The following is a 27,917-nucleotide window of genomic DNA, read 5'->3' as shown; positions in this document are numbered from 1 at the left end:
AAATTTAAAACGTAAAGATGGAATATAATGTATAAAATTATATAACATATAATTATAAATAATTAATATAAATACAATGGCGATATATAAATAAAAATAAAAGTTTTCAGTTCCTTATAAATATGTATTTATAATAATATACAGAAACTAGAGTAAAAAGTGATGATTATTGAAAACTAAATAAATCAAAAAAATATTTATTGTAATCATTTAGTGTAGTTTATAACTTTATTAGTTATCGCATACTATACTATTACTGTGCTACTGTTGCATACTATACTACTACTATACTATACTATTTATTGCATACTAGTCCTCAGTTTGCATACGATGACAAAAAAAGAATATCCGGTTATCCAATATAAACATGGAATCTTGAACCCCAATAAACACGGGCCAATTGTGTAAAAAATAAAAAATAAATCCGACCTCAAGCTCTTTGAATAACTGATCCGAAACGAAGGCAACATTTTTTTTCAATTTACATTAATTAGTAATAATAAAAAATTCCATTTAGTCTCAACCCGTTTATTTTCTTATTATTCCATTCCTCATGGAAATTTCTCTTAAAGAAAAAAAGAAGAAGAGATATAAGAATATATTAGAAAGTATAAATGTATTAAATAATATTAGAAAAAGTGAATTAGTTGGATAAGAAATAGGTTGATAAACTAAAATATAATCTGACAAAGCCAAAATAACCTGCAAATTTTATGACATTGTAGCAGTGATATTTAAAATAAGTTATTCTTGTAAATGGCCGGAAGAGAGGAATGGAATAATAAGAAAATAACAAACATGTATAATAAGAATAATAAGAAACTTGTTGAGACTTAAATAAACCAGTCTCAAACTAGTATTCAAATTATATATTAATTATTAAGAACTTAATCGAAGAGGTGAAGATAATTTTTTTTTTTCAGTTATAAAAGAAATTCCGATAAACAGCAGTCAAATAAGTCAATTTATATAGACGTAATGTAGAATCGATGTAATGTAAAATCGATGTTTGAGGTAACTAATCTTAGAGAAATTCCCTCACGGACACCAACATTAAAACAATTTTTTCCTCAATAAACACCGTTTCGAGTTCTCTAAGAGTAATTAAAATTTATGGAGTTTACAAGCCGTTCATTCCTTTGCCAATTTAAAAGAGGCAAAAGAAGAAATTAAGAATATATTCTTCTAGTTCGCGTCAGTATTTAATACTGTGCGTGTGTAAACCGGTTATGGATTTGATGGATCATTGGTAAGTTCTGTTTGAAACAGTATCTATACTTTTTATAATGAGAGTATTACATTTATAAGGATCGTGAAAACAAGAATTAAAAGTTAACTAAGCCAAATATTATGTTATTATATTCTATCTAAAGTTTAATTATGAACAATGTTATGTAAGTATGGACTGGAAGTTGGGGAATCAAGAACTCTGTTTAGCAAAATATCACATCCCTGAAAATCAATCAATTGATAATCTATAGGATCTTTTCTTTTTTTAATTAAGAACAAGATTAGTAAGTGAAACGAAGGAGAAAACAACTTTAGTCAGTTATTCGAAAAAAATCGAAAAACATTTACCCCGTCATAGGAAAATCTTTGAGTATTTATATTTTTATTTTTATTGTATTTATGATTTGAGACTTGTGTAGCCTTTTTACTTTGACTTACTTGATTGAATTGGGCAATTAAGACATCATTTTTCCAACAGATAACTTTAATTATTCAATTGGCCGTATATTTACTAAGGCATTTCTAGTTCTTTTTTTGTACTAGTCGTAGAAGTTCAATTTTTAACACTTATTTTAATTATCTACATAGTGCATTTGTTTTTTATCTTCATCGCTTAGAGGTCTCAATCTTCATAACATAACAGAGTAATTTATCCAATAAAATATAGGATTTTAAACCCCAATAAACACTGTAAAAATATATAAAAACAAATTTTAAAAATCCAACCTCAAAGGCTTTGAATTATATAATAGTTCAATATTTAAAAAAAAAGCCAACTTCTAGGTATCTAATATATATTAGATGTTTGAGGTAACTATCATACAGAAATTCTCTCACGTACACCAACTTTGAAAACTAGTTTATCTCAGTTAACTCCGTTTCATGCTATCAAAGAGCAATTAAAATTTATGGACATTACACGCTTTTCGTTTCTTTGCCAACTTAAAAAGGCAAAAGAAAAATTAAGAGTATTTTTACCTAGTTGGTGTCAGTATTCAATCGAATACGCGTGCAAATCGTCATGGATTCGATGGATGATTGGTAAGCTGGAACTGGAAGTATTATTAATTGATAATCTGTAAGATTTTTTTTTTTTAAGTGAGAATAAAATTAATATATGAAGTTAAGGAAGGGAGAAAAGTTATTTCATCATTATGGAAAAATATTGAGTATATGTATTACAAATCTAACATCTAATTTATCTCCATTAAAATTATGTATATGATGAGCCTTTTATTTGACAGAATGATTAACACAATAATATAAATTTGCGTAATTAAATAAATAATTAAAATTTCAATATTGATACGATAACAACTAAATATTGATTGAATGTAAATTTAAATGTTATTTTTAAACGCTTTGTTTATATAAAAGGTGTCAAACTATGACAAATTAAATTTTAATAATTTTATAGCGCATCAGTTTTTAAAAATAATTGAGGTTAAAGTTCAAAGTTCAACCAAATCAAAGGTTTTCAACCTCCATATTGGAACGAGTCTATAAAATCTATCATTATTCCCCTTTTTTTAATACACTAACTATACATTTATGCCAAATTTGAGAGTTATATTTATTTAAATTTCTTGTATAAAATATTCTAGTAAACATTGTAGACAAATGTATATACAGTGAAATTTGGCTTGATCCCTAAAGAATAATTCTTATTAAATAGTTCTAAAGCATGATAGAGAGGTCCAATTATCAGAAACAAATTTTACGATTTTTATGACTTAGTGGGTCCTTACTTGTGGCAAATCCAAGAATTTCCCGAGGAGAACACACATGTGTTCGAGGTGAATTTCTGAAACCCAATTGAAAATGTCTAAATAAATTATATTTTGAAATACAGTTTATTTTTCAACTAAGACCATGATAATAAAAACGCGTATTGTATTTATATGTCACTAAACAAAGTTGTAATAATAATTTTGTTTTCCTTCCTGGGAGGGAAGCCAGTAAAGTGATTTCATGAGTAGGCCTGAAAATATCTAATGATTTTATGGGAACCACTCATATAAATATTATATATTTAAACTCAAGCTCAATGAACAATACATTAATAGTAATTGTTTTCTACTTCAAACAAATTAATTCATCAAAAATATTTATGTTTTGAAATTGGGTAATTTTATTGTTTCAGGGACAACCAAGTCACGTTTACGATAAATGGAAATATTCATCATGGTAAAAATTGCTTTTATAATCACATAATTTAAGTAGTTTAATAAATATATGTGTTTATTGATTTTTTTTAAAATTACATTTGTGGTGGAATTAGTGATGCAAAGTCAGAGTTGTGAATGTCGATTAATCTTCATTTTGGAAGAGTAATGGTTTTACTAAAATTATTGTGATAACTTTTTTGATCCCACCATTGTGAGGGGAAACCAATTGAAGATTGTTAAACACATTTTTAATTTTTTAGATTTTATTTTTACTGTATTTTAAACATACGATGATAATATACCATTGAGTAACATTCAATTTTTGAGGTTGTCAAAATATTTTGAAACAGCTAGTAGATGTTATGACGTGTATAGTTCTCCTTTTCCTTTAATAGTTAATCCCTTTTAGATTGTATTTCTAGGCTTAGCTCAGAATTGTTGAGAATGTGACTTACGGCACTCAGACTTCGATCTCAAGTGTCCCTTCTAGGTCAGCTCAAATTACTCATCTTGTAGTACAGGATCGCGAACCATAGAACAAAGCTCATAAACCTTCATCTGCAAATAATTTTAAAAATTAGTTTCTTTGAAACTTAGTCCGGCTACGCATTTGTGGCGGTCCAAAAAAAGTTAACAAGCATCTAATTATTTTGATAAATTAATGAATTGCAACGTTATAAGTCTTTATTTTGATTTTTTATCTATCAATCATAAACCTGGATCTTAGTGAGAATGTTATAATGAAACAAATTAAAGATCATAATATTATGCACAATATGCGTATAATTACTATAGGAAAAAATTGGGTCAAGTGATATCGTAAATCTCCTACGGTTTTTCCTTGGGCTCAAATAGCTGATCTTTATTGCTATTAAGTCCAAACGCAACCAGAGCTGGTGGTATATGACCATACCACTTGTACTTATTACATTCTGGTATTTATTCAACAGAGAATTTAATGTTATTTAATTTTCTTGGATACACCAATTTTGCTGGAATCCACTGTACATGATTTATAGGTGAAAAACCAAAAACCAATACCTTATTATTATTATTGCTTTAATTGGCAGTTGTCTACCTCCACTCCTTGCATTCATTCAAGAAATGAGCAAACCTCCAACGGATTCTTTTTTAATTAAGGTCAGAGTTTAAATTAGCACAAATAAGAATCAGTCTATGGTGTCAGTTTACAACTTGTACCACAACATTAAAAATAGTAATCCCCAATTAGTTTGAACGAGATATGTAAGTACTAATAAAAGTAATGTATTTTTTAAAGTTACTTATGTTGAATGTTTCCTATTGCCTTTTTAGTATTTTATTGCTGGAAGTCATTGCTCAGAAATATTCCCTCTGATTTTTTTGAGTAAAAATATATACATTCAAATAAAAACTCACACCATCAAACATTTGTTTGAAAATTTGATAATATACATTTTCAAAATATTTTATACCAATTTTCAAACAGTTTTTAAAAAAATTCACTAGTAACAGTTCAAATAATATAACTATTCCTTTTCTTTGCTAACGCTTAGTGAATGGATCTAATGTCGATGAGGATACTTCATTGACCACTTACATCAGGAATCATGCTGGTCTTAAAGGAACCAAATGGATGTGCATGGAAGGAGGTTGTGGATGTTGTATGGTCATGATGACTGAAACAGACCCAGCAACTGGACACGACAGGAGTTTCGCTGTTAGTTCCGTAAGTCTATTTTTAACAATTAAAAAATTGTTTACAATGTTTACCCCCAAAAAAAAAAAAAATACAAAGGGTAATATATATTTTAAATCCTGTAAACCTCAATTTAACACTCCACTATTGGCCATATCAAAATTCAGATAATGAATGGTATTCAGTTAAGTTGGTGTTTAATAAATTATCAAGTTAAAGTTGTATAAATAATAAAGTTTAAATAATTTATTCTTTCCGACATAACACACACAAGTTTTAACACATTTTTCTGGTGGTATATTTTTTAATATTACCACATTTTGTTTGAGTGGAATTTCACATAATATAATGACCCTCTTCCATGGTTTGGAATACTTTTCTAGATGACTGTGAAAGCTAAATTGTCTTGAAATGATTGGTTTTCCATGTTTCATCAAATGAGTGAGCCCATTGTGAATTGTAGATGTCTCACAATATATTTTTTAAGCTTCTGAATTTTAAACCAATTAACATGCATTGTTCTTGGTTGAATTTATAAAAAAAAAAAGTCAATTTACAGATTACTTCATCAATCTGGTCCAATCCACCAATGGATTGGGTGAGTCATACTATTACATACAGCTGGACAACAAAGATTTTCTTTCTTCTGAAGCATTCTCATGGATTGGTGTATGGATGAGACTCCTTGCTGTCTATAAACTTGTATAGTGTTATTATGTTTATATCTGACTAATGATATCGATGACTTAGTGCCTGTTACTTGTTACATAAGACCTCCAATGTTTCTTTTTGAATTCATCAGCATTATCTGATAAATATTCAACACTGTTCCTATTCAATTACGCAAGTGCCATGATGCTCATTATATTTTAATTCCTCCATAAATTTACTAAGAGTTCATTACCAGATATGTGGTTAAAATTTGCATTGAGCTCCTCATTTTTGTTTAAAATGAGAGGATTATATGACACATATGAAATGCATCTCTGAACGCCTCACAAAACAATTCGATAAGATAAATTGCTGCTCAATATATGTTCAAAAAATAAAATAAAGCCTAGTATATGTATATTTACCCATCCTTTCCCGTTTAATCTTGTAAATGATAATGTAAAAATATTCTTTTCTGTTCTATTTCAAAACTAAAGTATAATAAAATTATATGGGTACATTTTACTAACTTTCACTGTTTTTCTGGTATCTTCAACAGTGTTTAGTTCCCGTGTTCAGTTGCCATGGTGTTGCAATAACTACCATCGAAGGCATTGGAAATAAGCATATTGGCTATCACAAGATTCAAAAGGCTTTGTACACTTTCAATGGGACACAGTGTGGCTACTGCTCTCCAGCCCAAATTATGAACATGTATAGGTAATATATAAATGCAAGATAATTTTAATTCTGGTCAAGTCTACATGCATAGTCATGCAGAAAGCCACAAGGTAGCAGATAAAACATATAACATCAATTACTGTTTTATACTTTATTAACGGACTAATAAAATTCAATACCTACATTGGGTATTCATATGAGGTAAAGACTTTAATACACATGATCCCGTTTATGGGCCTGAGCTGAATCCTTACAGTTAAATATTTAGTTCAATTTGCACGAAATGTCACAATGCAATGTAGGAAAAATATATATCATCCAAACTTCCATTATTCCTCTGTAAGAAGAAATAGAGATGCCAGTAGTACAATTATTAGTTGAGTTATTTAATTATAAAATTATTATGATGAGAAATATATGTTCTTTCTTGAAAATTTTAGCTAAAATGTTAGTTTATATAATATAGGTATTTACAGAAAATATCTAATTTGTTTTGTTTTTCCAGCCTACTCAAATGTAATCCTGAGGTAAAAATGGAAGAAATTGAAAACTCATTTGGTTCAAGTTTATGCCGTTGCACTGGTTATAGACCAATCCTCGATGCTTTTAAATCATTTGCCTCAGACGCGCCGAAATATCTAAGAGATAAACTTTCAGATATTGAGGTATTTGGTTATCTTGACATATGAGCCTGGGCATTTAAATTATTTATATAAAATTTTCTCATTACAATTTATGTAGGACCTAGATAAATGGAAAATTGGTTGTAACCAAAACTACTCAAAAAACAAAAACAATGATGGTGATGATGATTATTCTCCTCTGTTCTTGGAAACATCCTTGGTATCTAAAAAGCTTCACCTGAAGTTGAGTTCTGGTTCATCTTGGTACAGAGTTTCAAAAGTAGAAGAGGTTTTTCAGCTATTCGATATGATAGGCGATGCTAAATACCTACTCGTTGCTGGCAATACTGCAAAATGTATATAATTTATAATTTTAGAAATTTAATACTGAACATTTATTTATATGAATGAGGAGTCCAGTTGTGAAACACATTAACTGATAATATGAAAACTTTTATAATTTTAAACTGTTTGTCAATTACATTTTATTTCTTTTAAACAGGATTCTCTTACCATAACTACATATTAACATTATTCTCTTAAGAAAATAAATTTCCTAAAGATTCCTTCAACAATTCATGAAATCATCATTTAAAAATATCAATGATGCCAACAATTTTATTTCATAAAAAAATTCAGTTACCATGTTTTACAACTGACACAGATCATAACTTTTATAAAAACTTGAATGTGCATATATTTCATCCTATGGATGAGTTATTTTAAAAGTTCAATATTCAATTATAATAACATTGGCTAAACTGCAAAGCTATTCATGACTCCACCTTGAGTCTCTCTAAACTTACATTTAAAAATTTATGGTATCTAATTTAGTTTATATATTTAACCAATTTTCATATATGTACACACTCACGCAGACTTGCATGCATGCGGATATAATGTCTACTTTAGCTAGTTTTTTTTTTTAAGTAACACTAATTCCATCTTGGGCCTCTCTAAAGTTGCATCTAAAAAAATACGGTATCTATCTTAGTTCGAATACTTAACCAATTTTCATTTATGTATCTATATTTAAACTAGAGGAGTTAATGTTTATGTGCCAGATGCCGATGTTCTTCAACATGATATGGCAGAATCTTCAATACCAAAGAAATATTGTCCTTTTAATCTAACAGTCTTATATAAAAAGTGAGCATCAAATATTATTAATATTTCTTTAACATTCAAACCTTCTATGATGATAAAATTGAAATGAGCTTATAGAATAATTAACTTTTTTATATTTCTTCATCATTTAGGTGTTTATAAGCGAAATGATTCTCCTGCTGCGTTTATTGACATAAATGGTATTAAGGGATTGAAGATTGCTACCCTTTTTCCTGATTACATAGTTCTTGGTGGGAACATCACTCTAACTGACCTGAAGGCATTTTTTCAAAAGATATCTTTAGACAATCCACTTTTTTATGGTTACACGAAAGGACTTGCCGACCATTTAGACCAAGTAGCCAGTGTTCCTCTTCGAAATGTGAGTCAGTTATAAATACATAGGAATCAAACTACAGGGTTCTATAATCTTCATGATAGTTATATCAATGTTAATATAATTTAATAAATTAATAAATATAAGTTAATAAAATGTTAATTTGATGTTAAGAGCTAAACTTAAAGTTAGATCTGCAGATTAAAAAATGAATGTTACTGAATTTACAGTAATATTACTCATAGTTAGATTTATATTTTGTAACTTGTCCTAAGAATCTTATTTGTGTAATATGTCTCAATAGTGCTATTAATATTATCATAAGATAATTGCATTTGTAACTTTTGTTTTTACATTTTAACAAATATCTTTAAATCAACCCTTAAACCCAGTTTATTACTTTATTTTTATATTTGTAAATAAATTTGTTATATAAATTAATTTTACGGGAAATCTTTGAAGTGATTTTTGCTGTAATATTCTTTAATGATTTTATATACTCGTCTATTTTTGTTTTATTTCATTAATTCTGCTTAGAAATTTAATTATTGTTTTGTTTAAGAGAGCTACTCTTGCTGGTAACCTAATGATAAAACATCAGAAGAAAGAGTTTCCATCAGACTTATTTGTCATTTTAGAAGCATGTGGTGCTAAGATAACAATACGTAAGTTATATTATTCAAATCATTAGATTACTACTTATTATTATGTTATATAAATATTTTGTAGAAATATTAAATATGTCCTTCATTCATATAAAATGTTTCTTTGTTCTAAACAATTATTAAATTTTTATTTTATTTAATTTTTTTATAGGAGACTGCACAGGCTTGAATCTTACTATTACACTGCTTGAGTTTTTAGAAACAGACATGAATAAGAAATTAATATTAAATTTTATTTTACCTGCATTGAGTAATAACCATTACAACTTCCAGTCTTTTAAGGTATAGTATATAATATACTACTCTGGGGTAGTCTTGGAAATATAATAAAGTTAGCAGGATAAGGACAGACATTATTCTTCATTCAACAGTTGTAATTTTTTAATGAGGATGTATTCAGCTAAAATTTTTATTTTTTAAATTGTTTCAGTTTTATTCTTGTAGCTTAATGTATTTATTACAACACCTTGATATTGTTTTTAGGTTATGGCAAGAAGACAGAATGTTCATGCAACTGTCAATGCAGGATTCTTATTCAGAATACTGTCTTCAAACAGATATATTGTTGAAGAACAGCCGAGAATTGTTTTTGGGCATATTTCACCTAATTTTGTGAGATAATAGTTTATTATTATTAATAATTAAATATAAATTAGGGTGTTTTACCCTTGATATCGAATAATAAAAAATATATTGATTTTTTAAGTTTTAATTTTTTTTTTATTTATTGATATACAATGATTATGGCAAATACTTCCTTATATTTTATTGTTTTGAAATATATTACATTATTTAATAAATTCGTAGTGATAAAAATAAAACTTGAAAACTTAATTAATTCTCTGTAGTATATAAAGTGCTCACCACACAAATAATTGGTGATACTCTGAACCAATGTATCATGGTTCAAAAAGTTTTTTTTTTGTAATTTTACATGATCAATTGACTTAAGTAATTACTTAACTTAAACATATTGTTCTAAGGTGAAAAAAAGAGTTTAGCTCGTGTTTCTTGCTCCAGTTGGAGTGCATCAAGACATTAAACCCTGCAATAAATAAACAGTATCATATCAAATGTAAGATTAATTTTCTATTAGGAAATTAATTGAATTAATTACCTTCTATCTCAAAGATCTAATTCAGAATAGTGCACAGCTTACATGAATCAGTTAAATTTATTTTTTTTACCAATCCAACTCTTAATAGAACAGGGTGGCAACCTCTTGGTAGTTTATCAGTCAAGCCTTCTTGACAGGCAGTATTGACAGTCTTAGAATGATGTCAGAAGAATTTTAGTTGGTGAATAACTGCTAAAATATTTTAAAACATAAGTACTTGCACTATAAAAATGATAGAAATTATTATTTTTTTATAATATTAGAAAATTAATACTTTAGTAGCTATTGAAGAAATTGATACCTATAAAAGCTATCATGCATAACCAAACCATTAAATATTTCTATTATTAGCTCTTTTTTTATAAAATCATTATCACAATTGTTGATTGTGAATGTTTGATATATGTATAGACACACGCATTTAACACTGAGGCTTTTCTCACTGGAAAATCTCTCCTTGATGCCTCAGTATTCCGTGATGCAAAATATCGACTAGCAAAAGAGATTCAACCATCTCAGGAACCAGTGGATGAACCTTCAACAAATTATAGGAAACAACTTGCCATAGCTCTCTTTTATAGGGTAAAACAATTTATATATTTCAAAAATGAATCTTAGCACTTTAAAAATTGATTAGACTTTAATTAAATTTACAAACCTTAAAAGTAATATATTAGGGAGACAGAATGATCAGAGAACTGAGATATGCAAATCTGTAAAATCTAATAACAATCATTTTAGATGAGTAAAACACATATTATCATTTTTGACTGTATCATTCCTTCAAATATTTCCCTGTTCATACTTAAAAATTTCATTGGGTAAGCAGTTATTAAATCATTTCTCTGTTCATCATTTCACAGATTAGATTTGATTATTAGGTTTAAACCATTTAAAGGTTTTCTTTTGTAAAGCATCTAATCTATTTAAGAAAAATGTTTCTATTAAGTAAAACAGGAAAATCTTTCATGTTAAACAGACCTTTGGTTGCTTATAGTTCATTCTAAAAGTTAACGGAGTGAATGCTTCTAGAGCATTCAGGAGTGGCGCTACAAACTTAATGAGGCCTTTGTCATCTGGAAAACAAGAGTTCCCATCAAGCACTAAAGAACCTCCTGTTCACCAGCCCAGGTTAAAACTAGAAGGTTTGGCTCAATGTTCAGGTAATTGATACTCTGTAAATTCATAAAGGTTGAGACACTAAACATATATAATATTTCAAAAAATGTGTATCAATGAATAATTAAGGAATGAATTAGAATTAAATATTAAAATAAAAATTAAGGAACATCTTATGTAAGTTTATTGCAGGTGAAGCTGAGTTTGTGGACGATATTCCATGCCTTCCCGGTTTGTTATTTGGTGCTTTAGTTATTACTGACAGGGTCCAAGCAAAAATCATCTCAATAGACACTTCTTCAGCTATGGTAGGAAAAATACAAAATCTTTTTGTGTTTACTAGATGCTTTGAATTTCTATACTTTTCTGTACTGTACTGTAGTTACTGTAGTATATTTATGTTATAGTGTAATGGGGAAATTTTATTATTTAGTTCATTGGATTATAGTTAATAATTTAATCATATGATATAAAATGCTGTGGCTTGTATGATACATTTTAATAGTTTTGATTGAATTGATGTTTTCATATCGATTACTCACTAATTACATGGTATAAATTATATTTTTATGAAATCAGGTTCAATATACAATCTAATATTTTTTTTAAAAAATAAGCCATTCTACTATTTCATTTAGTCATTAATTTAATTTCTAATTATCTAATAGAAAAGAGTGAAATAAATAAATCAATGTTTTTAACATAATTTTGTTTACTTGCCTAATTTATTCCATTATTATTGGTTGAGTTACAATGTTTTATTATTTTTGTAAATCTAATCTGTGTCTAAATTGCATTGTTATAATGGAATATTTAGAGCTTGTTAAATATTTTAAAAACTATGACTCACACAATAATGATGGGCCACATTTGATTAGTAAACAAAATTTAGTTAAAAATCTTAGTTATTTGACTCTTTTCTATTAGATAGAAATGAAATGAGTTGAATATACACAATTGTAGAAAGGCTTTTTTAAAATATATATTGTAATAATTTTAAAAATATTAAAAAATAAAATAAAAAAAATTCTTTACTCGTTTTATAATTTTTTTCAAATATCAAAGATACTTGGGTTCAAATTAAGACTTTTAATATAAAATCGATAATATAATTTTATTATATAAAAAGAAAGACTCTTAATCTCAGGGCGTGTGGTTGCTAGACAATCAGAATACAGATACAATAATTTCTCTTAATTTAAATTAAAATCTATTTTACACATGTATCTATTATTATGCATACAAAACTAACCAAGCTCACAGTCTTCCTTTTGAGATCCTTAATGTTTTCTTTTCTTCCTATTGTTCTGGCGTCCAAGCGTCCAAAATGGCTTCTATCTTCTTGCCAGACAGAAATTCATGAGGACCTACTCCTCTAAGGAGACGTCCTCTCACCTCTCTCTCCACACAAAGACTGTCCTTTGTCAAAACGAAAACCTTCCTTGAGGTTACATGTAAACATCGCTTGTCGCACAATAGTTAGGGATTTTTCCAAATGATTTACTTTCTGAATATTATTCATTAGCACTATTTCTTGATTTCTATTTTTCCTTTAATTTACTGTATTTTCAATTATGATGGGAAGAGTTAAAATAGTTTTTATGATATTTGAATCTGCTCAATGTGGCCTTGACAACATACCGCCATCTTGGCTTTGTTTGGAATACAACGTATTTCTTTTAGACAAAGAAAACTGGTTAGCTTGCTTTATAATTTAAAATAACAAATAACAATATTAAAATTATACATAAAATAAAACATATCAAAACCCTTTATACATCAAAAATATATTATCTACTCAAAAAGAGCATATTACAATATATATTACATTGTTAATGCTGAAGAGGGGGACCCAACATCTCTGAAATGTGCAAGATAAAAATAATTGATTAAAGCACTATTGTGTTTTTGAAGTAAGTTTAGCTAATAAGTTGGTAAGAGAGTTTCTTACAATTGTTATTTTATTTTTTTTTTAGGAAATATCTGGTGTTGTTGCATTTTTTTCTGCCAAAGATATCCCTGGAATAAATTCATTTGCAATAATAGATAATAATTTAACAACAGAGGAGGAGGAAGTGAGTATATGTTAATAGTATTTTTTTAAACATTATTATTATTTTCAGAAACATCACATTGACATAAGACAGTTAGTGAATTGTTGAATATTTGTATTAATAATTATGGATTATTAGTTAAACATTACTTTAAAACTGATTTACTACTTTGATTAAAGAATTATCATAATAATAACATCTTTCAAAAGAACCTTTTAGCACAGTTGGAACATTGACTCAGAAGGGGTAACTGAATTTTTAATGCTTGATTAAGATACATTAAAATCTTAGTATATACAAAAATTAATGCATAGCAAGAAAAAAATTTCTATAAATAAATTATTATTGTATAATATTTTTTAATTTAAATTTATATATTCAGAATTACAACTGTGTATATATTGAGAATTACAACTGTGTATATGGATGGTCAACTTCATATTTATTTAAAGTCCAAATCTTCTATTTTTGATTAAAAAAACTATTTGAAATTTAACTGTATCCTGTAATTCCTTATTTATAGGAAATAGTTAAATCATTTTTCTAAAGAATTGGTCAACAGAATAAATATATATGAGCAGGAACTGTTCACACATTATACCATACCAATGATCCTTTGGCAAATAAAAACACACAAAATAAACCAAAATTTAAGACCAATTATAAATAATATTGGTGGTCCCACAGAGGCTCTATCAAAATCTTTTAATCCATCCTTAAATACATTAAACAGAGACAATAATTATGATATCGAAAATTCCCTGGAACTGGAATAAATTTTAACAATAATGCAAGATATAATATAATATAGATACACTAAGCTTATATGTAAAATCATTATTCACTAATGTTTCAGTTGAGGATTGTTTAATAGATAAAAATTGGGATAAAATAATAGATCAAAATACAATATAAGATAAAAATATGTTTTAGAATGGATAAACCTATGTGTAAAATATGACTATATCGAAGAAGAGGTTTATAAATTATTATTTGGTCTACAGATTGGCTATGTAATATTAGTTATTTGAGTGGTATATAATATATACCACCTCTTTTTCTTTTATCTATATTTTTTTATAAAATAATTTCTATATTATATGAATGATTTTATAAATAAAAAGTTAACATTAAAAACTTATGTCATTCCTAATACTAAATTAGGCCTATGTAGCAATAATAAAATACAAAAATATCCATTATAAAAGATAAAATTTTATTCACAGATAAACAAAACGTGATCAATAAAATAAATTGCCAATAACATATACATTGTGGAATTTAGGGAGGGTTTTATAAAGAAAGACAAAGAGTGCAAAGGTTCCATGGTAGAGCAGGATCGCCATCTATTGTTTTATTTACAATACTATTTACAAATTAAATAATAATATCAATTTTCTACAATAATTTATATACATATTAAAAAATTAATTAATATTAAATTGTTTAAATGTTTAGAATTATCAAATCAATATAGATTGTAATGAAACCCTGAAGAGTGAGTAGAGCTCTGAAACGCCAGTGATACATGACATTTATTTTCACCTAACTATTGAACAACTGTTTTGGACATAAATTCAAAATTTTATTTATAATTTTTACAGATTTCAAATTCTTACTTTATGAAAAATATCCTTAAATATATTCAAACCACAAAAAAAATCATGATATATCATTTTTATCTAAAAAAATAATAGCTTATTTATGAGAAAAGATTTCCCAATATGAGAGAAGAATCATATCAATATCAGGTTCAAAGAACTTGGTTGTATGTGGTAATAAGTTCTGTATAACCTACCACTACAAATTGTTCTGCATTTATTATTATTATTATTATTTTAATATATCATTTTAGTATTAAAATATAAGTATATTTGATTTATTATTTGACTATCTAGGATTTCTAAACTTTTTGAGAAAATACACAATTTGTAGACAAATATACAATGTACATAAGTTTTATCAGTTTTCTGATCTTGATAAACTTAAATAAATTTCAAATACTATTTTAAAATATTTTTTGCAGCTTTTTTGTAAAGAGGATGTAAAATATGCTGGCCAGCCTGTAGGTATTATTGTTGCCAAGACTCATGAAATAGCTATAAAAGCAGCCAAGTTGGTAAAAATCAAATATTCAACTATAATAAAGCCTCTGTTAACTATTAAAGATGTATTAAACAGTGGGGAGAAGTCACGTGTTGTACAAAAGGGGCGTATTGATCCAATCTCTAAAGGAGGTAGATCTATTTCTTTAATTTATTGTCTTAAAAATTTTATTTTGAGATGCTTATTACTAAATTTTATCATGTTACACAAAAGTAATGATGGATCTGACTTTTGAACAGAAAGTTTCTCCCTGGCTGACTAAAGGTGGTTTGAGAATAAATTAACCCCCAGTTCCTCAATTGGGGGATGCTTTGTTTAGCTCATAACTTAACTTTTAATAAAATTAAAGATTGAAATCTCTTTACAACGTACAATCATGGCTCTGGCAGATTTGTCCATTTCAGAGCTGTCTGTAGCTCAGGGAGTTGAGGCATAGGTCTTTGTAAACTTAGAACTGCAGCGATGCCTGTTTGAATCCCGCCTGGGGGGGGGGGGGTCGACTTTCATTTCTATTGTGGTCCCACGAAATGAAAATAGATAACATCCCTCCAACTCCCCCCTCCATATGTCAGAAAAGACCAGGAAGGGGGTCATAAAAATAAGAAAAAAATAGATTTGTCCATTTCTGAGGGGATCCACTGAGAAAGGGCTTTTGGTTATTAAAAACTGATTATATGCCTGCATGGTTCAAAATAAGTTTTTTAATTTGGATGAACAAAGTTTATTTATAATTTTGTGTCCTATCTATATACTTAATATTTTTAAAATTTAATAAGTAACATATTTAAAAATAGAAAATAATCTTGACAAACTAATCACCCATTGAACAATTTCAAGAGTTTTAGTTTATTGAATGATTGGTCCAGAAAGTGGGATATTTTGAGATTTTACCTGTAGAAATTCCTGTAGAAATCATTAAAAAAAAAAAAAAGCCATGCTAGGCTGTTTTGACAGAAAACAGTATTAAAGATGTGCAATGCCTTATTGAAAGAGACTGACACCTCACCATCAATGAAATTGCTTCCCTCCTTATAATATAGCCCTTTTGTAGCACCCACCGTCTGACCGTGGTCTTTTCTAGTCAATGTCACATTTTTTAAAAATATTTTTGAAAATATTAGCATTTATAAAATAATGAGGATGCCAAATCAGGATGTGAGGAGTTTTTACCTTGAAAACCGAAGACTGATCCAAATTCTAAGTATTTATTAATGATATCGAATATTTCGAAAAATAATTTCAATATGTTGATTATATAATTAAATTTAAATAAAACTTATTTTATGCACAGAGACTTTCATAATGATCTAGTATTTGTAAATTGAGATCTTACTTTAAACTACCTCTACTTGGGTAATATTTAATGAAACAAAATATTCAAAATCACCATGAAACCAATACATTTCCATCCTCTACTTTATCTTAGCTAAATTATTATGAATTTTTATTATGATTAAATAGGAACTATTACTCATAAAATAAGTGGAGAATTTGAGATGGGATCACAATTTCACTTTACCTTGGAGCCTCATGTATGCTTTTGCATTCCTAAAGAGGATGAATTGGATGTGTATTCTTCAACCCAATGGATGCACAACACTCAGGCAGCTATAGCAAAAGTACTAGGTGTTAAAATGAACAGGTAAATACAATATTCTTGTTTGTGATTTATTATGTTTAATTGGCAGTTATGAAAATGATACAACATATCTTGAGTGTGACATAGATTAACATATGTAACTCCTTTTATATGTTTCTAAGGAAGGCAGGATATCAAGCCTGTGTCTCTATTTTTTTCAGTTGCAACGTTATCTATTGGACTATAAAAAAAGTTAGTTATTGGTGTGAAACTTAATGTACTATCAGTCACTGCAAAAATTAATATCAACTCACACTTTCAATTCTCATTAATTTGCACAATATTATTTCATTATATAAATCAGCTGTCAGGATCTAGTATTGTAAGTTTTTTTCTAATACGTCTCAATCTTTTATGATCTCCTTACATGATCAACTTAATGTTATTGAGTTTATATTACTGAATATACATATATTTATACATTACATGTGTCAATATTACTCTTACAATAAATCTCTCATATTTTATGTACAGTTTGGGAAACATGGTCATGTTAGTATTCTATCTTATCTACCTAATATCTCCTAAACAATGGATTAACGGACATACCTCAATAAATATTTTTTTCCATTTTTGGGATCCTCAATCCATATTTTCAGTTTGGATACCATACTTTGAAACACTCTATTTATTCTTATTCTTTTAATAAATTTACTTAGGGTTACAGAATATTAGGCTAGGAAATGTATTGTTGTAAACTAGTACTTTGAATTATTTATTTATTTTCCTCTTCTTCTAGTGTGAACCTCTATGTAAAGCGATTAGGTGGAGCATTTGGAGGGAAAGTAACAAGAAGTGCTATGGTAGCTAGTGCTTGTTGTCTCGCTGCACATAAATTAACGAGGCCAGTCAAACTTGTAGTTGACCTTGAAACTACAATGAAAGCCATTGGGAAGCGCTGTTTTTATCTAGCAACATATGAGGTACTTTGTTTTTAAGAGTATTTGAATGAGCCAATGAATAAGAAGTGTGTTGATACGTGAGGGTCAAATATTGAAGACTTTAAGTTTGATGAACAAAAATGTTCAGTACATTTTTAGTTCTGAGACCAGTCCTAAAACTTTGTAAACACACCATGCAAGTAGGTTTTTGTACTTCTTGCCATTGGAGTTTGAATTATGGACTATTACTCTAATTTATAATAAGGATAATTAAAAGAAATGTTTATTAACTTCATTTAATAGGTTATTTTGAATTTTAAGGAGTTGATAATCTTACAAAGTCAGGTTACTACTATCTACATTGACATTTTATTTAATTATACTTAAATATTCACTGCTCTGAGTATAACAATTAGTATTATTTTTCAGTAAAATAATTATGAATTCAAGCCAAGAAATTTTCTAGGTAGGAGTTGATGATAATGGAAAAGTACAATACCTAACAGCAATCCTTTATGAAAATATGGGATTTACTTATAATGATAATACATTCAAATGGATAAACGATGGCATTAGGAACTGTTATGATGTATCAACTTGGACAGTTGACTTTAATTTTGTCAAAACAGATTTGGCATCATCAACATGGATGAGAGCACCAGGTAATACTATAAATTATCCAGTTAAATTATTACCTTAATTTCTTTTGCTTTTTAAATAGCCATTATGTACTTTATTGTAATGTCCCAAGGTATGATTTTGTTTTCAAAATTTCTAACTTAATTAGAATAAGGTTCATACACCCAGAAACATTAATGAAGAAATTTAATTCAAGTGCATTAATGAATAAATTAGCCAAAGGGTACTACACTATAAATTAAGATGTTGAAAATTTTTGGTTTTAAAATGGAATAAAATCTTATCAAAGTATAATTCTTTTTAAAATACAAAAATTCCTTAGAAGATAATTTTTGAAAATTGTTCCAAGTAATTATATTACATATTATATACTGTTCTATTACTTATTTATTATCACTGTACTATTCTGTTATTAATTTACATTTAAATTATTCTATCTATGTATTTGGTTCTACTACCTTACCTTGACTCGTCTAGGAGTTTCCGCTTCTAGCTCTATCTGCTGCTGCAATAGTACTACTATTTTAAAGGTTTATTAACTGATGGAATGGAATAAAATCCTTTAAAATAGTAGTACTACTACTAAAATCTAATCCTTTGAGTTTGTTGTGTCGAGAAGAGTCCTCGAGTTAGCTACCACACTGCCCACCCATCTTAGTCTTGGTCTACCCCTCCTGGTCAATCTTATCCTCGAATAATTCCCTAGTAATTTATCCTTCCTCCATTTGAATCACATGTCCAACACAACCTAACCCTCTGAGGTTTATAAACTTTACTAAATTTAGGCCGTTATATAAAGGAATATAGCTCTTCACTGGTATAAAAGGAGCTAATTCAAATTAGCAATTATTCAATATTATTCTGAATGTTAAAACAAAATGATTGGTACACTAACAGGTACACTTGAAGGTCTGGCTACAATAGAGCATATAATGGAGCATATTGCTGCTGTGTGTAAAAAAGATCCAATCAGTGTTAGAAGGATAAACTTTTCGGAACCGAGCTCTCAGCTTATTGAAAATGTTATTCAAGAACTGATAACAAGTTCTGAATTTTATAAAAGACTAGCTAATATTAATCAGTTTAACAAAGTAAGTACCATAACTGTTATTACTCTATTTAAAATGAGCAGTAATTATTTAATTAATTTTGAAAACAGTAAGGATTTAATTTATTTAAATAAAATTATAGCAGGTTCCAAAGGGAAAGAATCTCTTTGGGATTTGAAGATTTGTGGTTATGATTATGGATTGCTAACCCATCTTGATAGAGTGAGTCCCAAGTGGTTTCTCAGTTCCAATACATTGTTAATTCCAGAATTTCTGCTTCGTCAAAAGAGACAATTCTGCTAAATAAATGGTTTTTTGTTTAAAAATCAATTTTATATCACCCTGATGGAACTGCTGAAAGAATTCGATGGGGAAAAAATGGAGAATTCTTTTTAATATAAGGAATTTGATGATGAAAAATTAAAAAATTATTTTAGATTAACCCATATTCAGTTAAATGTGAATTATCTTTTATAAATTAAATAATTCTTAGATCATATCGAACATTGTAAATAACTTCCCTTATAATTTCCCAGAACACATAACATTGGCCCCATGCTGAAATTATGAATGTTGAAGTCACTACAGGAGTGCTTCAAAATCTGATGCATTCTTCATTTAAAGAGGAGGAGTGAGTTTGATAATTTCAATTGTTTCTGTTTTCAGCAGAAAAGATTGAACCACTCCTTATACACAAAAGAATGCAACAGTTTTTTGCTCTCTTTAAAATTTGTAATCTTCCCTTTTGTAAGTTTAATACGGGACCAATGATATGTGGAACAGGAATTGATAATGCTGGAGAATGATAGTACACTACTGAAGCTAAAATAAATATTTTTTTTTTTATTAAAGGTTAATAGGTGGAAAAAAAGAGGGATTGCTCTTATGCCAATGAGATTTGGGATATTTTTTTTCTCTAGTTATTATTCAACTGTTTCCATATTCTACGATGATGGAACCGTAGCTATCTCAACTGGTGGCATTGAAATAGGACAAGGCATTAATACCAAAGTAACTATCACCATTTTATTTTTGTTTAAACATTAATAAATTTCATTGAAATAAGTATTTTTTAAAAATATATTTTAGTATTAAAATTGATTTCTAAAATTTAATGGGATTGAAGCAACAGTCTTAGCTCATTTGAGCTAAATGAAGAGTGAGGTCAATTTCTACTAGTAATGATTAACATTTCAATACTATGAGGGGAAAATGAGATATCTCACTTTTTCCTAAACATTTCGGAGAACTAAGTCTGCCTTGGAATGACATATTCTTTACCCTTTATGAATATTCTTAACACCATTTTGAGCTATTTAAATTCATTTTTTAAAACTCATTAACTTCATGTACGTCATCCAAATCTTTTTTAGAAACAACTGGTAATCATAAAAAAATAAATAAATATAGAGCCACCTCAATTTCCCCTTAGGTTAAGTCTTCATTTATTTGTTGGCAGTTTTTAGAATAAATTTCAATCATAAATAATGTTTGGCTATTAATCTGTTAAAGACTCCTGCTGTCCAGTTAAGACTATTAAGACCAATAATTCTTAAAACAATAGTATTTCTTAGATTAATCAGAAATTGAGTGAAATTTTAAAATGAAATCTTAGAAGGCAAATGATTGAACATTGGAAATCTATTGAAATACAGCTCAAAAAACCTGGAACAGATGTGGTTAGAATGTTTCCAGAACTGTTTAAAAAATACATACATATTAATTCTTATTCTTAAATGTTATTAAATATTAAAAAAACCCAAGTTTAATTTTTAATGTGTGTTATAGGTGGCACAAGTATGTGCATATGCTCTTGGTATTGATATAAGCTTGATTAAAATAAAACCTTGTTATAATCTCATCTCACCAAATAATGAATCAACAGCTGGAAATATTGGAACTGATTCTGTCTCTTATGTAAGTTCAGAACATTCAATATTTTTTGAATTAGAATGCTAACAGAAAAATAATTATTTAAAACTTATTTTAATTTTACTTCAATGACAATATGTAATTTACAATTAATTGGTTAATTTTTTGTAATAAATTAACAAAACAGATCTATATTTGATTTGATATGTAAGGTCCCTGAAACTGGAGCTGCTGAGCTCACTGCTTGATATTGGATTCCATTATTATTATAATAGCAATTATTTGAATTATTTAATGTTTCTTTATTTCATAAGATGGAAGCGATTCAGTATTATGATTCTCTATACAGGATGTGTCAACAGTCTTTAGCAATATTTAAGGAGTTCTGATCCTTGAAAGAAAAGGAGAAAATTCAAATTTTTTTTTGGTTTTATTTGGAAACAATAGCCAAAACACTATTTAAATTTGATAATTCTTAATTGCAGCATAGTAAGTAGGACAAAATTTTCTTTAAAAGTAAGTATAATTTTATTTTTTTTAAAAACATTTGAAGGTGGGTTTCGTGGGGCTAAATAATGCAATGGTCTAGTTTTCGTAAAATTCTGAATCGCCCTCAGCTTTTGATCTAGCATGTTGAGCCATAAACTTAGCATTCTTGTGTCAGAAGCAGAGCCAGTTCGAATTCGGCCTGGTCGGGTAAACTGTTATTGTGTGATAGAACCTCAGAATAAATCTTGTCTTTTCCACACTAGCTAGAATAGTAACTTGTCTTATTTATAAAAAGTATATATAATAAAATATTTAATCCAGGTTTAAAAGTAATTTTTAATTAATTTTATTTCATTACACGCTATATTGAGTATTTTTATTATTTTAGTCTAGTTTTATGGAATAACAGTATCGTTCCTGTTCAGTTCTGACAGAGTGGCTTATTGCACAAATATTGTGTGGTCATGCCTACCCCTCTACTACACTCATTCTGCTTGCATCCTCATTCTGGATAAACAGCCAAGTGTAAATGCAAAATATTTTAATAGTTATAATTAAATAATATTATTCTTGCAGGCAACCCTGAAATGTTGTGAGGAATTGAACAAGCGTTTAAAACCAATTAGAGAAAAAATTAAAAATCCATCTTGGTCTGAATTAATAAAAAGTGCCTATGAAGAAGGAGTTGATTTGAAAGCAACGTACATGTGAGTAAGATAATACTTTTTGATCAAATAACTAATATTTATGACAGATACATTTTACAATTGAGTTGTCCAATCGCAGTTTTGCTAAGTAACTGTACCAAGTACGAACAGTTGGTTATACGAGCATTGATGCTGGATGAATCAAATGGCTTTATTTTCTATAATTGTATCTACAGTATTGCACAGAAGTTGATTCACTGGAAAAATGGTGCTAAAATCTCGCTTTTAGAGATTTTTGGTTTTAAGAACTTTAACAGTTGGACAACTCAATTTATCGAATTTCTTTCACCATTACATTACATTTATTTTTTCTATTATTTTATTTGGAATAATTCCAGTATATTGCAGAATGTATTTAAATAATCATTTTTATCAGGTATTCAACATCTGATCCTATTCCTAAAGATTATTCAAATTATGGAGCTGCTGTTTTAGAAGTTGAAGTTGATATTTTAACAGGGCAGCACCAGGTAATCTTGTAATTTAGCAATTATTTATTCCTTAGTTAATACTTAGTAAATTTCAGTATCCCTTATTACCAAATTGTTTATTAATATTTTAATAAATCTGAACCTTTTAGTTAGCGATATTTATTAACTAGTGTTAATGAACCTTTTCTCAGTGCTTTTTTGATTATACTATACCACAATCTACTTGAAAAGCAACATTCTATAAAGTCTGCTTTTGGTTTTTTATTCTTCATAATACTTTCAGAATCATGTTATTGTTACATAGAATTCACTTAACCTTGTGATTATGCCTTATGGAAGTGGATAAGATACACAAGGTTCAGAAATTTACCATATTCTTATAAAAACTCAAATTATAAATTTATTAAATAATAATAATAATAATACTGACTGTTTTTATACATTCTAAAATAATTTTTAAAACAACGCTCTTGACTAAAAAGAAATAATATTGAATTATTATCGATTTTTTTTTTCTTTTTATTTATTGCAATTTACAAAAGAAAAACACAACAAGTAAATTTGATGCAATATAAAAATAGAGTGATACTGGCATGTAGAGAAACTACCCAGTGGTAGGACTCTAATTATATTTTTACACTAGAAAGTCTCAAGGCCATCTTCTTTTGGAATCGGAGGATTTTGAGGAATTGAAGAAGAAGCAAGGTTAGGTTTATAATGGAAGGATTGAAATCTTGTTCCGGCTAGATCGGTTACAAATGGAACATTAAGGTCTTTGTGGGTGACTTTATTTGTGACGAAGTTGGGAGCATTAAGGATTTTACGAAGTATTTTGGATTGTAAGGATTGGATACAAGAGGAATTTGAAGGTTTAGTGGAGCCCTAAAGCTCAACTCCTTATGTCCAGATAGGCCTTATAATTGTCATGTAAATCAGTCTTTTGTAATGAATTGGAAGTTTGGACCGTTTCAATTTTCAATGGTAGCTGGGACGAGGAGTTGGTTGGAGCAGCTTGACGAAATGGAACTGGGAGTGGATGTGGTGGCGGCAATTTTACCCATAAGGGTAGATGATGGGAAGGATTTTGATGATGTTGAGGAGGATGAGAGGCCAGGGGCTTGGGTTGAGAAACCTGAGGCGCCTGACGTCGAGTCTGGTTTTTCTTGATTGTGATCTCGGAGTAAGTCCAAGCTGAGTCTTGAAATCTATCTGGGGTTTTTGAAGTAGACGGCTGCGATTCGGTGATGTCTTCAAGTTTGGGAAGATTTCCAAATTTTGAGTTTTAGACGGCAAGGTAAGAGTTTGTTCTGAGCCTTTTAATGCCATGAAATGTGATCTCACCTTGTGAAAACTTTTGTAGATTTCACAGCCTCTGTAGCTTGCTGGGTGATCTTTTTGACAGGGAGCACATTTTGCTGGTTTCTGGCAGGTTTCAGTTGCGTGAGGGCCAGCACATTTAACGCACCTAGCCTGGTGATGGCAATATGCCCAAGTTTGACACCTGGCGCACTGGACAATAATAGATTTTTTTCTGAGCTCCTCAAATTTAAAGATTGAATAAACCAGCCTTATAACCTGAAATATTTCAGGATTATTTCAGGCTGACTCTAAATCGACAAAGAATAACGGCACTGGGTTTTTTTCAGTGAGGAGAAGAACGCATGCCCATCCTTACAATATGGCCAATTTCTTCTAATCCTGATTTGATAGCGTCTGTGGGAATAGTTGAATCCAGACACCTAAAAACCACTCTGTATGCCTTCTCTTGTTTTAATTGGTAGCAGTGAAAGTCGTAGTTTTTATGGTTTAAATAATTGACAAGATGTTTATAATGTTCCTTAGTCATGTTGATCTTTATTTCTTTCACATGTGAGAAACATCTAAAGTTTGGCTGTCCGATCAAGGTAGCAATTTCTTGATTGAACGAAATGAAATGTTCAGTTCTGACAAATATAGGTGATTCTGGATCAGAAAATCCTTGAGGCTCTGGAATGTTGTTGGCTGGATTTGTTACTTATTTGAATTATTGCTGGTTGAGATGGTTGGTATTGGTGTATTTATTTCTGGTTTCATTACTGCAGTGGTTTTACAGCTAGTTTCAGGCTCTTCAAATGGCTTTTTTGATTTAGCCGATTTATTTTTTTTTGCTAGGTGAATTGCCAGCCCGATTCACATGCCTAGTACCAAACAACAATATTGAGGTGGTTACTTTAAGACCGTTCTTAATTGTGCTGATAGCATGTCCATGAACCTTTCAAAATGACTCGTTTCAACTGTGGCAACAGAATTATTATACTCCAATATAAAGAATTGATTTATTTTATTCAACTCAGGTAGGAATAAACTAAAGTGATACTGCCTTGTCAGCTAATTTTGTTAATAATTTATAAATGTAGTATTTCATCCAGAAAGATTATTATAGAAATCAATTTTACTAACAAATAGATAAAAATAAATGTTGTTTAAACTGGGTTTGATAAGATATGAATATAAACATGTGTGTTTTGTAGAGGTGACTTCTTGAATTAAAAGATCATAATAAAATACCAATAAAGCAAGTAGTGGAAAAAGATATTTTTTGAGATCAACTCAACATAATAGTATATTTTGCTGCTGAATGGTCAGATTGTTCAATCCTATTTGGGGCAGATTTAAATTTGTCCTCATAAACTATTAGAAGTCATCGGTCATTTGAAGTATTGATTCATTTGATCTCCAGACTACAAGTCTTCAAAACTTATCAAACAGCTAAAGGGATATTAGTAATAATGCTTTTGGATTATTCTACTTGGCCAATAAAGTTTATTCCAAAAACTCCTTTGATTATTGTTCATAGCTCACTGAATTAAATAAAAATAAAATATTTTTTTATTCATTATAGATTCCTAGAGTAGACATAGAAGAAGATCTTGGAGAAAGTTTAAATCAATTAGTGGATATCGGACAAATAGAAGGAGCATTTGCAATGGGTCTAGGTTATTTCTTTTGTGAAAGGATTGCGTTTGATGAAAAAAATGGATCACTAAAGACTAACAGAGCCTGGGTAAATTACTTATTTTGAATATTTTATACTCATCGTCATGAACTGCCTAAGACTTGTGTTGAATACAATTTTCTAAGCAAGGAGAGGGATGCACCCGTGTACCAGGTCCATTCCGTATACCTAATTAACAATTTCTATCTAAAAAAAATATATTTTGAATTACTATTCATTTTTCAATGGAGGAAATAATAGTAATGGCATATGCAATTATAGTTATATGTAATAGAAAGAAGTTATAAAGAACAAAAACAAATTTTTTTTTTAATTGTCAGGAGAGGTGCACACCTCCCCAGCTGGATCCACTAGTGCTAAGCACTGATTAATTCTATCTCAATTTAACATTGTCATTAAATTAACATCTTGAAACAGTTCTAACTTGAAAAAAGTAATTAATTGTAGCATAAATTAAACAATTTTTTTTAAATGATTGTTTTTAGAATTATTGGCCACCTGGTCCAAAAGACATTCCAATTGACTTCAGAGTAACAATAAAAAATAACACAACAAATCCTATTGGTGTACTGGGTTCGAAAGGTAAGCATTTTATGGTAATAAATTGTTTATTTTTAAATATAAGAAGACGGTCAGGGTTGCGGTCAAAAAAAGAACAAATAGTTTGAAACTATTTTTTTTGGACATTAAAATAGTTTTAAACTATTTGTTCTTTTTTTGACCGCAACCCTGACCATCTTCTTATATTTAAACTTTTACAGTCAACTATATATACATACATTGTTTATTTTTGTTTGTCAGACCAACTGACATATCAAAGATTTTTTAGGAGTGAAACAAAGACATATACCCAATATAGTACAATACCCTATGCTAAAAATGATTAATTTTGTACATAACTTTTTCTACTTGAGAATTTGATGATTTCAGTTTCTTTAAACCTAACCATTATGACAGGAAACATTTTGGAAAAACAAATGGTTGAGTAATTCAAAAGTTTATTGTAGACAAAGATTCAACCATTCCCTTTTATAAATATAGATACAAATATGTAAAGTAATATTGTATTAGTAAATATGAGTCAAGTACAAACATGTGACAAGCATAGCCATTGTTACAATAGTTCACCACTAAGGAAAATACTAGTCTTAGTACAATGACTGAAAGTATAAACAGTTCTATTATAGCCACTGGAGAACCATCTATATGTACTTCATTTACTTTGGTGAATGCTCTGCGAATGGCCCTACAATCTGCGAGGAAAGATGCTGGTTTGCCAGATGAATGGTTCAGCTTTAGTAAGTCATTAAATACATGAATAATAATCAATATTATATGAAATATTAATGATTATTTAAGCAATGATTCTTTTCCATGAATACAACTATCATTATTGAACATGTTTCAGATCCACCCTGTACATTCGAAAATACATGTTTATCTGCAGCATCTTCAGTAGAAAACTTCATAATTCGTAAATATGGTGAAGAAGGAGATTGTGATGGAGAGTAAATATTCATTTTTATATACTTTTACCAAAAAATAAACAGTTAAAATAAAACATGTTTCATTAATGATTTGTAAATTAATTATTATCCTATATTTTTATTTTAATATTACAATAAAAAAAATATGGTAATCACTTTATACAATAACTTAGTAAGTATAGTAATCTTTAT

The 27,917-nt window shown here is 28.6% G+C and overlaps 1 protein-coding gene across 2 annotated transcripts; it reads left to right on the top strand.

Annotated features, from left to right (window-relative positions):
• The first annotated feature begins 2,229 nt into the window (after positions 1-2,229).
• Positions 2,230-27,757, top strand: LOC106679843 (uncharacterized). Of its 2 annotated transcripts, XM_014419212.2 has the most exons (27): positions 2,230-2,271; positions 3,374-3,417; positions 4,934-5,106; positions 6,287-6,447; positions 6,914-7,073; positions 7,150-7,387; positions 8,291-8,520; positions 9,038-9,140; positions 9,292-9,422; positions 9,624-9,752; positions 10,669-10,839; positions 11,255-11,420; positions 11,569-11,684; positions 13,353-13,451; positions 15,457-15,667; positions 16,998-17,178; positions 17,915-18,098; positions 18,523-18,718; positions 19,593-19,786; positions 20,597-20,755; positions 21,533-21,661; positions 22,682-22,812; positions 23,189-23,282; positions 26,125-26,286; positions 26,724-26,820; positions 27,426-27,536; positions 27,647-27,757. In XM_014419212.2, exons 1-27 carry the CDS (start codon positions 2,252-2,254, stop codon positions 27,748-27,750), a joined length of 3,894 nt encoding a protein of 1,297 aa, XP_014274698.1. In that variant the 5' UTR covers positions 2,230-2,251; the 3' UTR covers positions 27,751-27,757. The 2 variants fall into 2 exon arrangements, with proteins under 2 accessions (XP_014274698.1, XP_014274700.1); XM_014419214.2 differs by lacking the exon at positions 27,647-27,757 and having other exon boundaries at positions 27,415-27,496.
• Positions 27,758-27,917: the final 160 nt, after the last annotated feature.

The sequence above is a fragment of the Halyomorpha halys genome, unplaced genomic scaffold (assembly GCF_000696795.3).
Source record: "Halyomorpha halys isolate HHAL.00 unplaced genomic scaffold, Hhal_1.1 Scaffold223.1, whole genome shotgun sequence".
Taxonomy (NCBI): domain Eukaryota; kingdom Metazoa; phylum Arthropoda; class Insecta; order Hemiptera; family Pentatomidae; genus Halyomorpha; species Halyomorpha halys.
This window is presented reverse-complemented; position numbering and strand designations above follow the sequence as displayed.

Excerpts from the sequence above, each read along its gene's own strand:
- LOC106679843 (XM_014419212.2), top strand. The coding sequence starts at position 2,252 with ATGGATTCGATGGATGATTG. Across the intron at positions 9,141-9,291 it reads TGGTGCTAAGATAACAATAC|GAGACTGCACAGGCTTGAAT; the intron begins GTAAGTTATATT and ends ATTTTTTTATAG. Across the intron at positions 11,685-13,352 it reads TAGACACTTCTTCAGCTATG|GAAATATCTGGTGTTGTTGC; the intron begins GTAGGAAAAATA and ends TTTTTTTTTTAG.